Consider the following 12,233-nt stretch of genomic DNA (forward strand, 5'->3'; position numbering starts at 1 on the left):
ATGGACAAGCATATGCATTTATGGAGAGGTGCCGACAAATTGTCCTTCACGTTCGATGACAAACCGAATGGCATCATTTGCAAATTGGTCACCATCAAGGATCACATTTTTGTAACCACCACAACCAACAACCTGTACCATGGGGAAGTGCCGTCCCAGGAGGACGCTTCTCCCACGCTCGTTTTCAAGAGGGCTCAATTCGACGTCATCGACATAACATGCAATTCTGATTACTTGTTTATCGTAAATACAAATGGGCATGTTTTGAAAGTAAATCCTCAGGACATGAACATTATAGATAAAATAATCCTCAAGGAGGAAGTAAGATACTGTAGTCATGGGTATGTAGTCAAAGTGTGCAACTAAAATCCATTCTTATTTCAGCTGTTTTTTTAATTATTAATTTTATTGTTCTCTTCTCTTCTGTATATTTAAGTTTGTAATTGTTGCTGTTAAATATCTAGTTATATTTAAGCAAGAAATCGTCTCTTGTGTCTACAGATATAAGGAAGAAAATGAAATAGTGAAGATCAAATCTATAGCGGTTAGTGACCATGCAGCATTATTTGTTACGGAAAATGGGCAGCTGTGGGCTAGTGGTAATCAGCCACAGATAGATATAAGTAGTGCAGAACCAAAGAAAGTTAAATTTTTCGAGGGAAGGATAGTGTCGGAGATCGCTTGTGGCTCCAATTTTAATGTAGCTACCGTAAGGAAAACCACTAAGCTCATGAAAGACGATACAGACAGCGAAAACGAACTGGAGGAGGAAATCTTTCTTAATTCTTGCCCGCAATGTCTCAACAACGTTATGCTGAGTCCTGGAAGTGTGACATCGTCGGACACGTGTCTCACTGGTCTTCACGCACAGCAGTTTAGCGAAGATCGTTCGACAAACTCCATCAGCGCGCTGTCCACTGCCAGTAAGGAACACATTTCTCTGCCGGAAATGGACAAGAAGGAACAATCCTCCGACATCGTCGAGAATGGCGAGGAATGCCTGAATAATTTAACAGATTCCGATAAAGATGAGAAGAAGAACGTTATGTTCATAAATACGGAAACTGCTCGACAATTTCTGACCCGGCAGCTATCCTGGGTCTCGTCTTACGGAAGTGCCAAAGAAGATATACCCTTGGAGAGCGTTGATCGATCGACGAGATTGATCAAGCAAAACGTATCGAACATGGCGAATTTGGTGTACGAAGGAGTCAAAAACGTCGGCGGCAAAGTTGTGACTCTATCTAGACATATGAGCGGAAGTTCCGATATTAACGAGAGTAAAGCTGATAGCAACGAAAACCTGGACGAACCGGGAGATACCTGTACGAAACCTACCGCGACGAATCTGGCACTAAGCTTACGCTGCGAGGAGTTTCCTTGGTCGTCGAGTACCGGCTCCTCCGAGCACGAATTGTCCCAGCAGGGCTTAAACGAGAGAATCAATGCGCTATCTCGCGCCGGCAGCAACATACTGGCGACGGAGCTCTGGACGTGGGGCGACATGCAATACGGGCAATTGGGGACGGGTGACATCATTAAACGACCGAGGCCGGTGCTGGTAGCAAAACTTAGCCATACAGGAATCAGGAAGATATCTTGTGGTGCTTTTCACGTGCTCGCTTTAACACTGGACGGCAGAGTATTCGCGTGGGGTCGCAACAACTGCAAACAGGTTACCTTGCACTCTACGATAGACCAAAGCGCGCCGCAGCTATTCACCACAAAGTTATCCTCCAATGAGAGAGCCATCGATATGGCGGCTGGCAATTTTCATAGTTTAGTAATGATGCATCACGGTTTATATTTCATGGGGCAATCGAGGTAAACGATTACAAACAAAAAAATCTCTTATATTTTTAACTTTCATTCACTTATAGTGGACGTTACGATTTCAGTAAAATTGGGGATATGTTTCAACTTGACATACAAACCAAGGATGAATCATACAGTCCAAGAGAGATCTTCAGTTCTGGACGATACAGTTGTTGTTCTGTGATAAATGAGCCGGCAATAAACGTATCGGAGGATTTGATAAATGACCAGATCTTTCTGGAAGAGATGTTGACCGTTTATCAAAATCTCATTAAGCCGTTTCAAAAGAAGAGTGGTGCCACCCAAGAGGCCAATGTGTACGAGACACTGTGTCGTTGTTACGCGGAGCTGATGCATTTTAGTGTCTTAAATGTCATAAGTCTGTGGGATTACTTTAACCATATTGGAGAAGCCTATGAAGTTACAATTGTTGCCAATATAGAAGAATTTACTACAGCATATAAATACTATTTAAATGCTATCTGCGATGTTATATCTCTCGGTGGTTTTATGCACATCGCAAAACTCATTGAAGTGCCACAAATAATATCAAATTTATTCATAGGTAATGTAAAGAGTAGCGATCTAAAAAAGAATAATAATGAAATTGTTATAACGATGGCGTTACAACATCCTTTATGTAAACTAAACAGGTAAATATATATATATATATATATATATATATATATATATATGTACTTATTCGATCAATGTGCAGTACAACATATGTAACATTCTAATGTTGCAAGATTTCTGCATCCATTCGTATTTTGACACGTTAATTATAATAATAATACAATAATAATAATATAATTTATATCGTTATATAGGTATAAGAATATGATTCACAATTTGATAAAAAGCAACGGTACAAGAATGGGTGTTGAGCGACTGCAGGAAGCTCTTATAAAATGGGAACAAGTGCACGATGAGCAAGAGAAACGTCAGAAGGAGGCGGAGGCCACAAAGTTGTTTTGGGAAAGTTCCGGGAAATTAGGAGAATCGCTGAGATCTCCTAATAGAAGGCTCATTAGAGACTCGAGGACTTACCCGTTATCGATACTCAACTCCGGCAGGTTTTCGTCTCATTGGTTTGTTTTGTTGACGGATATTTTCATACACGTTACTGGTGCTGCACACACGGTCCACCCGCTCCAGACACTGTGGGTAGAACCTCTACCGGATTCTGAAAACATACAGGTACAGTTGTATCTATATATCTTTATTTAGTCGATTGTATTTTATTCATAATGGAAAGCCATATAACAGCCAATGTAATTAAGAATAGATTTATTTTTTAGAATGCTATATCGATTATTGCGCCAGAGGACAATTTCGTATTATATACTCCCACTCCTACCGAGCGCAATGAATGGTTACACGCTCTACAAAATACCATAAAGTGCAGTTTGCAGCGAGTGATCGGAAATGTGCCTCCGTTAGCGCGATCAAGCTCGTTCACGTTCACGAAACACAACGTTTTTAAGGACGCAACGTACACTGGTTTGTAAAGCGATGTCAAAATGTACTTCTTATAACACAGCATCGAACGGTTCTAAATGGAAATAATGTGAAATTCTTAACAAACAGGCATGGTAAAAGAAGCATTATACAAAAAAAAACTGTTTTTGTAATAAATCAGATATGAATTTTTTATAGGACGATGGCTGAATGGTAAACCGCATGGTTCCGGAAAATTGGAATGGTCGGACGGTCGTGCATACATAGGCCAATTTCACAAGGGCGTAATTCATGGTACCGGGAAAATGGAAATTTCGACGCAGGGTGTATACGAGGGTCAGTGGAAGGATGGTCAGCAAAATGGATACGGAACGATGAAGTAAAATTTATTTCTCGAATGTTTGCATAGTTTTCAAAGTTAATTACCTCATGAATACGAATGTTATATGCATATTCATGGTTTCATAAATTATTCAGAAACAATAATTGTGCAATATATTTTAGATACATTAATGGAGATGTTTATGAAGGATATTTTAAGGATGGCTTACCTCATGGCCATGGTGTCAAGAAAGAAGGCCACTTCATGGCTTCTGTCGCATCGGTTTACATTGGAGAATGGGCCGCTGGTGTCAAGCAAGGCTACGGAATAATAGACGATATCATGACAGGTACAGATATATAAATTCGTAAATATATAAAAGTTAAATTGTGGATAAGACTATGTCTGGAATAAAGTATGTTAATAATCGCATATATAGACTTTACTTGCATAAAACTGTATATTTATAATTCAGTAACATTATAGGTGAAAAATATCTTGGATCATGGAGTAATGGTATGAAGCATGGCAACGGTTTAATTGTTACACTTGATGGTATTTATTATGAAGGTGCTTTTACGCAAGATGTCCTAATGGTGATTATATGTCTAAATATTTAGTATTAAGAATATTTTTAAAGATTTGATATATTTTTAACACAATATATTGTAACAACATTAAAGGGTTATGGAGTAATGGTATTTGAAGACGGCACACATTATGAAGGCGAATTCAAGTCCGCGGGGATATTTTGCGGGAAAGGTACGTTAACATTCCGAAGTGGTGACAGACTGGAAGGAAACATGAATGGTGCATGGAATGAAGGTGTCAAAGTCATGGCTACGTTGCACATGAATAAAGCCTGTGGGACTGTTCAATCTAATTCAAAGCCAGCGTGAGTGTCCCTTCTTACGTTATATTATCGCAACATTAAAAATATTGCTTTATTATTAATTGCATTTATCACTTTCGTTAGATCTTTCGGAAAACTGTGCGTATCCCCCGATCAAAAGTGGAAAGCCATATTCAAACAATGCTATCAACAACTCGGTGTATCCGAATCGCTCACCAAGAGTACCAGTCACAATGAACGATCCGTAGAAACGCAGAGGGTCTGGCAGAATGTGGCTAGCATAATAACGAGGTCCCATCAGAAAACATTACAACGAAGGAAGCTGTCAAACACTTTAAAGAACCCGAAAGAAAGAAACAGCGAGACGATCGATCAGTTGGACAAGATTCCGTGTTTCGGACGGGATAAACTCACCAGTCAGACGTACAACGAAGTTCATAAGTACTTAGTGAAAGCTTTTGAAAGCCCACATCATCCGCTGGGCGCTCTTTTGACGGAGGTAGCTGCAGTTTACACAGCTACATACGGCGGCGTAAGGGTACATCCGCTACTACTCAGCCATGCGGTATCAGAGCTTCACAGTATTACGACAAGGATATACGAGATCGTGCTTCTTTTGTTCCCGGCTTTACCGCGTTGTAATAAAGAGTACGTACTCGAAGCTGATGACAAGGAAAAACAGTATGTAAAATCTGTAAAATTAATTCACTGTCAAAAAACCTTTTATTATAGAAATTATTCAAGTATACATATTTTTAGGCAAGTTATAAGCGCTACTGCAATACTACATCCAATATTACTGCCACGTGTATATTCAGCGCTCTTCGTATTATATGCCTTACACAATAAAAAGGAGGATGACGCATACTGGGAAAGGTTAATGAAGTGGAATAAACAACCCGACATAACGCTAATGGCTTTCCTCGAAATTGATCAGTAAGTGATTGTAAATGTGAAGATTGTATTCGCATTTCAACGTTCACAAAATTATCTCTTACAAAATTGCGTAGGAAATTCTGGAAGACTACGAATGTAATAAACATCGCGGATAATTCACTACCGTATCAGCACGAGACTTATTTCATCGATGCGATAGAGACTTTACAGCAACTTAAAACCACCTTCTCGCCTTTAGAAAAGTTGTTAGTGGTCAGAAATACATTTGAACAAATGACACAAGTAAGGATATGACATGTATAAATATTTATAAGTATACGTGCCAAACTAAATTATTTTACTTTTATGTACCTATCAATAGGCAGTACAAAAACAACTAGGGTCTACATATGCGTGGACAATGGATGAACTGTTTCCAGTGTTTAGTTTTGTCGTAGTGCGTGCTAGTGTGCTGCAACTAGGTAGCGAGATACATTTTATCGAAGATTTTATGGAACCATATTTGCAAAATGGAGAGCTTGGTATTATGTTCACTACTCTTAAGGTGAGCAGAGATCATAAAAGATAAAATACATAAAATAAAAAGGTCTTAATCTTAAGGTGTTAATAAATAAAATTAACGAAACAATTAAACAATCAAATGGCAATAGTAGCAATTAAATAATCATTAATTAACTGATTTCAGGCATGTTATTATCAAATATTACAAGAAAAGACAAACATGGGTGATTAAAATAGATGCTCCCATGAGTACACAGTACAATAAGATGATAAATATATATTTAAGAGAAAAAAAGACATATATACGATCAACTCATGTCACACATAAAAAGACACATAAAAAAACGCGATAGGATAAAAATAGATACGTAACAAAGAAGATATCTTGGAAAGTCAAGTAATAATATTTAATTTTAAGTGTTCTAATATTTGAAAATTAAATGTGTATCAAGCGGCATTAGTGGTGCAAGAACGTGGCTAAGTATCGCAAGTATCGATACTGCATTAATCATCAGAAATTCGTATCTAACTTGTTGTGAAGAAAATGTAATTACTAAATTTAAGGCGATATATCTTGTTCCATATATTGTGAAAAAGAAAAATCAACACTGAGTCCATCTCATTGAAAGATACGTTTGACATAAATATATAAGCATATATATGTCAAATATACAACTACAGAAATTCTACAATTCCATTTTCCTATTTATAAATTTGTATTTTTTATTTCATGTTAACTGATATTTTTCATGAAAATCAAATGAGCTCAACTTTTAGAAGGCTTTGATCATGCATACACGGTATATCTTTTATGTACTGTAATGGACGAAAGTGATAAATTGCATTTATAATATAGCTTAATGATGTAGCATCTGAACTACACAAGAATGTAGCGCAAGATGAATTAAAAGATACTGTAACATATCAGTTCATATTAGAAAAATTTGTCGCTATAAACTGTACATAAGTTTGCCTGTGAAAGGTATATGTTCTTAGCCACAGTTCAATGTTCTGCGTTCGTTCAATAAGAAACGTTCGCGCGTGAGACATAGAAATTGAATTCCAATACTTCCATTTATCCGCTATTCAAGGATATCGCGCATTAAAAAATCATACAAAGTACACGCTTCAATATTGTGATAAACAATAAAAAGTTACCTTCTCATATACCTGAATGAAAAATTAGTTATATAAAAGCAATTATTATTACTATTTTGTACTTTATATTTTCATATTTGTTTAATGTATGCATATATTATGTACAGAATGATAAAACATATATACAGTCTATCTTCAATCTAGTAAAATGATAGTAAAATAGATCTGGAATCAATGATCAATCAGTGAATAGAAAGAAGTAGTGTTAACAAAATTACATTGGCATTCCAATCTGCAAAAGATTAATACAAATACAAAAAAAGGCAAATTGAATATTTTCTGTACTAGAATGTTAGAGTACAAAAATGCTTAAGAAGCTTTTTGAGATAAATATCATTTTAAATATCGTGTTTATGTATAATTAGAGAGAGAGAGAGAGAAAAAAAAGAGAAAGAATTACTCTCTCTCTTCTCACCCCCAAAATTTATATCACTTTAAACAGAGAATCTCTTTCATATAATTTATTTGATACATGTATAATTCCACTTTTTTCACGATATCTTTTTGGTATCTATTAGTACATTATAGACAAAGACAGAAAAGAGGAAACTGATTCTGATTAAATAACTGGATAAATTTTTTGTCATAGTTATATCATATAGAGAATATTTCTATTCTACAGAAATATTTGCTAGATATGTTTGCTAAACAATGTCAAACTACATGTGTAATTTATTGAAATATATAAATATGTATAGAATTGTAAGAGATAACGTAAGACAATATGCATTGAGTAATTAATTATTGTTAGTTTAAGTTACATGAAAGAAATTTACGATAATTTTAAATATGGTTTAGTTAGTTTTAATTGTTTAACAACCTTGTGTTTCCTATCATATAATGGAAAAGTAAATGGTATAGCCTTATTTATAAATATTATTTATCTACATGTGTTTACGTGTTTTCCAAATATGTGTTTCCTATGTTAATTTTATTCATATGTATGTGATAAAACATTTACTAATAGTTCTAGCATGTACCTGAAACATTCCTTATGTTAACCGGAAAGAGCTCATTTATTGTGTAATATTTGTATTTACTCTCTGAGCTTATAATTTATTTACGTCTAATAAAACAATCAATTTACTTGAATCTTTTATCTTACTTTATTAGTTGTGAAAGAGTAAAAAATCTTTTCTAATTTTATTATATTATGTATTAATTTTATTATACTATGTATTTATTCCTGCAAAATAAATTATAGGCTCTAGCGAGTTATGTTATGACAATTAATGTATGTAGTTACATGCAATTTACTTTTTTGTAACATAGTCTTCAAATGGTAGTCATATATGTGTATTGTGAGTTTTCAAGATAATTAGACAAACTATTCTGTTACTCGTTTCCCTAGAATGTAAAATATGTAATGTTATATAATATTTCATATATATAATTGGTAGATTAATGTGTTAACAATTATTCATTTATAGCTATAGCAGGAAAATGCAAAAGTAAATGAAAACAGTACAATAAAAGTAATTTACTTACAAATATGATTGCGAAAAGGAATGCTACATATTCTCCTGCCCATATTGAATGATGTTTCATACTTTCTACTAAAATTGCGTAAATATTTTTACTCCAAGTTCGATTTTTCCCTCCTTCGAAATATCGTTGTGTTCTCGGATAACCAATAGTCATGATGCACGAATATGTAGATGTAGATGTATAATATGTGTCACCGAGTATGCCCAACACAGATGCAATTTTATGCGGTTCGGCTTCGGCGCAATTTGGCGGTAGTGTCGCGCGTGTGGTGCAACGGCAATATAATTTTGTACATTTTACGTCGCAATGAATATCGGATACTGATTTTGATCGTAAAAGAAATATTTATAAATTTATCGAGTTTTTCGTGAAATTATAAGACGGACGAATCAGTAGGTCTGTTCTTTTCAGCTGCACTGCTGAACTGGTGCAATAAGTTAGAGTGAGAAAAAATATACTTGTCTCACTTTAACGTATTGCACTAGTTCAGCAGTGCAGCTGAAAAGAACAGACCTAATTAGTTCGTCTCAAATTGCATTACAAGTATGATACATAACCTGAACGTAAATTATTAATCTTACGTTACCTGTTGTACATACTGTGAAGTTTATACTTGAAACCATTTCTTATAATACAGCCGAAAGTACCGCAACTCTACTATTTTTGGAGAGCATAGTTAAATATATTCAAAAATCGTGAATATTTGTGAATTGTCATTAATACATATCTGTCTTACGCATGAAAAATTCCTACTAATATAACCTTTTTCCGTAGACTTGCAGCAAAGAGTTTATAAGAGTGAGAGAATCATGTTGAAACGTAAATTCGATGATATAGAAAATACACCGAACCAACCTCTTAAAAATTCGCTGGATTCTGATGAGGAGGATGATGAAGTGAATGAAGATACCTATAATGTTATGAATGAAGATGAATTAGAAGGTATTTGAATCTTTATGTAACGTTTTAAATAATACATATATGTATTATGTCGAAAAGAAATGCTGAATAATTAATTGCATGTATTTAAAAGGCACAGAAGATGGACCCTCAGCACCGGAAGCAAATGTGGGATTCACAGCATTTAACATGAAAGAGGAATTAGAAGAAGGTCATTTTGATCGAGATGGCCATTACGTTTGGAAAAAGGAGAAGCAAATCAGGGACAATTGGTTGGACAACATCGATTGGGTTCAAGTAAATAAAATATAATATCTGTTTTTAGGAACTTTATTTACATTTAAAAAACATAGCGCTCTTTATTTCTTAAAGTTTTGTACTTCAAAAAATTGCATTGATATTTTAATTATTTTGCAATAGTGTTATTTGCTAATATAACGCATTTTATTAAACAAGTGTGATATCTACATGTTTGTCACAGGTAAAACCTGATTCCAGTACTAAAACGCGAAAGAACGTGAAGTCGAGTCACGGATTGGCAGATAGTGATAGCGACAGCGACAGTGACGCTGAAGGAGATATCATGTTCGATCCCATTCCACTGTACAAACAGATCTTAGAATACCTTAGGCCTGGCGAATCTGTCTCTAAAACGTTATGCAGACTTGGTAAACACGGTCAACATTAGTAAAGCATATTGGAGCAGCAAAATGTGAATACAAATTGTCCCACAATGCACAGGTAAAGGGAAGAAGAAATTAACCACAGCTGAGAGGTGGAAAAAGAAAAAGGAATCGAAAGCTCAAGAGGAGGAAGATCCAAATTCTGTTAGTATAACAAAGCTGACGGAATTGGCAAATGAGTTATTGACGCGCACTGGCAATATGGACATATATCAGGAAACATATGAACAGATTAAAAACAAGGTAATAATAAACATGTCTGTAATAATACGTACGTGGTATCTCCTCTTTCTTTCTAATCGCAAGAAATCGTAGGTTGAAAAGGGCAATAAACATGCACATCCTTCGAAGAAAGAGGCGGAGCTTGATATGTACGCTGACGATTTCGACGAAAAGGAAAAAGCAAAACTCGACGATACTGTTAGTGGTGCGTAACAATACAATATTTGAGGACACGTGATACTGCTATCATTATCTTCCTCTAAAGGCATTCTGACTCATTGCATTAATATTAATTGTATATGTAATAATATAATATAATGTACATACCGTGCAGGCAAGACAGAAGCAGCTAGTGAGGAGAAAAGTTTATCTATAGAGGAGAATGTAACATGGGACCTGAAATGGTCGCAGGATGAGAACGCGGAGATCCACGGGCCTCATAGTAGCGAGCAGATGCATGCGTGGGCGAAAGAGGGATACTTCAAACGAGGCGCCTGGGTTCGAAGAACGGGACAACAGGACGAATTCTTTAGTGCTGCGAGAGTAGATTTCGAACTTTATCTGTGACATTTTTCTCTGATACAAAAATGTAAAAGAATAATTGAGTCATGTATATTGTTGGAATAATATTGCATTGCATAACATTGCAAAGCTGCATGGGAAACGACATAAGATATTTAAATGAATTTATGGAAGTATATGGAAACATGGTAATGGTTTACATTATATATTTGTCCCTATAAACCTTCTATAAAAATATTTGAATGTTAATTCAGATATAAAGCCGTTTTTTGTTAATAAAATATTGGAAGTTTTTTGAGAAATTCTGTCATGATATTTTTCATAAGATTTTGTTTTGTGTCTATATGCATCTTTCTCACGTGAAATAATCTTTTTCACGTCATTTTGTTAAGAGAAAAAATTTGAAAAATTTTTCCAACAAATTGTCCACAAACGAAATGTCTTTTTGCAAGATTTGTAGCAGGGGCATCGAATAGATTAATTATTTCATAACCATTTAAGTAGCATATAAAATGACATACGAATCTTCCGTTGCCATACTTTTTAGTGGGTATTAAAAAGTCCGCCTAGTGTGATATTTTAAATCAACAAAGAATTAACTCACGCATATACGTCAGAGACTCCTCGCGTATTTCCGTGGGAGCAGGAACGTTGAAATTTATAGTCCGCGGAGCGTAGTATTTTTAAATAGGATTTTATCCCTAAAGTAAATCTCCTCTATTTGTACCGTACGATGTAGCCACATGCGGACTAACTTCTATTTATCTAGCAGAGCAAAACTGTCTTCTTCCCCTCGATTCTTATATTTATTTTGTACGTTCCAGATAGGGAGTACTTCTTTCAACAGAAACTAAAATATCAAAAATAGTAAGAAAAGAAAAATTTGGAAACCTTCAGTCTCTATTTACTTATTATCATAATTTTTATTAAAAGCGCACTCACCCTTTTGTGTTTATCTTGTCCATGATGTAAGTTTGCATATAAATGCAATAGTTGCTCAATTTTATACAGATTATAGGATTAAGTAGAACAAAGGAATTGCATACATTTCGGCAGACACATAGATCACAGGAATTGTGCAAGAGAACTATGAAGGAAAAGGTGATTAAGAGAATACTATTGCTCGGTATAATAACACGTGAAAAATTGCGAACTTATATGCGCGTGTATATATATATATGTGTGTGTCAATAGACAATTGGTATATTTGTACTGAATATAATTTTATTAAACGTTTTAAACATTTTTATTATCAATGTATGAAATTTTTATGATTACTTAAAATATTACTTTAAGTATTTTGTTTACACGCAAAAATGTTCGGACATGAACATCTAGAAATACACATGTGCATGCATATATATATGTGTATAGAGATTTGTATATGTCGCGTATACAAAATGTTCCTCAA

The 12,233-nt window shown here is 34.8% G+C and overlaps 2 protein-coding genes and 1 long non-coding RNA gene across 12 annotated transcripts; 2 read left to right on the top strand and 1 right to left on the bottom strand.

The window, feature by feature from the left end:
• LOC105278245 (alsin) lies at positions 1-6,445 on the top strand. Its single transcript, XM_011337206.2, has 14 exons — positions 1-341; positions 502-1,824; positions 1,899-2,468; positions 2,646-3,015; positions 3,117-3,318; positions 3,475-3,655; positions 3,781-3,947; positions 4,085-4,194; positions 4,282-4,493; positions 4,575-5,132; positions 5,211-5,387; positions 5,462-5,630; positions 5,710-5,892; positions 6,034-6,445. Exons 1-14 carry the CDS (start codon positions 1-3, stop codon positions 6,079-6,081), a joined length of 4,611 nt encoding a protein of 1,536 aa, XP_011335508.1. The 3' UTR covers positions 6,082-6,445.
• Positions 6,446-6,923: 478 nt separating this feature from the next.
• On the bottom strand, positions 6,924-8,619 carry LOC113562706. Its single transcript, XR_003407058.1, has 2 exons — positions 8,496-8,619; positions 6,924-8,354 (listed from the first exon to the last, which is right to left on the bottom strand). It is a non-coding gene; the product is annotated as an uncharacterized LOC113562706 (long non-coding RNA).
• Positions 8,351-11,713, top strand: LOC105278242 (CD2 antigen cytoplasmic tail-binding protein 2 homolog). Of its 10 annotated transcripts, none has more exons than XM_011337197.3 (8): positions 8,717-8,827; positions 9,133-9,190; positions 9,270-9,437; positions 9,529-9,692; positions 9,877-10,063; positions 10,137-10,321; positions 10,394-10,505; positions 10,635-11,124. In XM_011337197.3, the coding sequence occupies exons 3-8, from the start codon at positions 9,305-9,307 to the stop codon at positions 10,865-10,867; spliced, it is 1,014 nt and encodes a 337-aa protein (XP_011335499.1). In that variant the 5' UTR covers positions 8,717-8,827; positions 9,133-9,190; positions 9,270-9,304; the 3' UTR covers positions 10,868-11,124. The 10 variants fall into 10 exon arrangements, with proteins under 10 accessions (XP_011335496.1, XP_011335499.1, XP_011335503.1 ...); XM_011337201.3 differs by having other exon boundaries at positions 9,133-9,170; XM_011337195.3 differs by having other exon boundaries at positions 8,749-8,862; positions 8,994-9,190.
• The last annotated feature ends 520 nt before the right edge of the window (positions 11,714-12,233 follow it).

Source organism: Ooceraea biroi, chromosome 10, assembly GCF_003672135.1.
Source record: "Ooceraea biroi isolate clonal line C1 chromosome 10, Obir_v5.4, whole genome shotgun sequence".
NCBI classification, from domain to species: Eukaryota; Metazoa; Arthropoda; class Insecta; order Hymenoptera; family Formicidae; genus Ooceraea; species Ooceraea biroi.

Excerpts from the sequence above, each read along its gene's own strand:
- LOC105278245 (XM_011337206.2), top strand. The coding sequence starts at position 1 with ATGGACAAGCATATGCATTTATGGAGAGGTGCCGACAAATTGTCCTTC. Across the intron at positions 3,948-4,084 it reads AATAGACGATATCATGACAG|GTGAAAAATATCTTGGATCA; the intron begins GTACAGATATAT and ends GTAACATTATAG. Across the intron at positions 5,631-5,709 it reads CATTTGAACAAATGACACAA|GCAGTACAAAAACAACTAGG; the intron begins GTAAGGATATGA and ends ACCTATCAATAG.
- LOC105278242 (XM_011337194.3), top strand. The coding sequence starts at position 8,516 with ATGCTACATATTCTCCTGCCCATATTGAATGATGTTTCATACTTTCTA. Across the intron at positions 10,064-10,136 it reads TAAAACGTTATGCAGACTTG|GTAAAGGGAAGAAGAAATTA; the intron begins GTAAACACGGTC and ends CACAATGCACAG. Across the intron at positions 10,506-10,634 it reads ACTCGACGATACTGTTAGTG|GCAAGACAGAAGCAGCTAGT; the intron begins GTGCGTAACAAT and ends CATACCGTGCAG.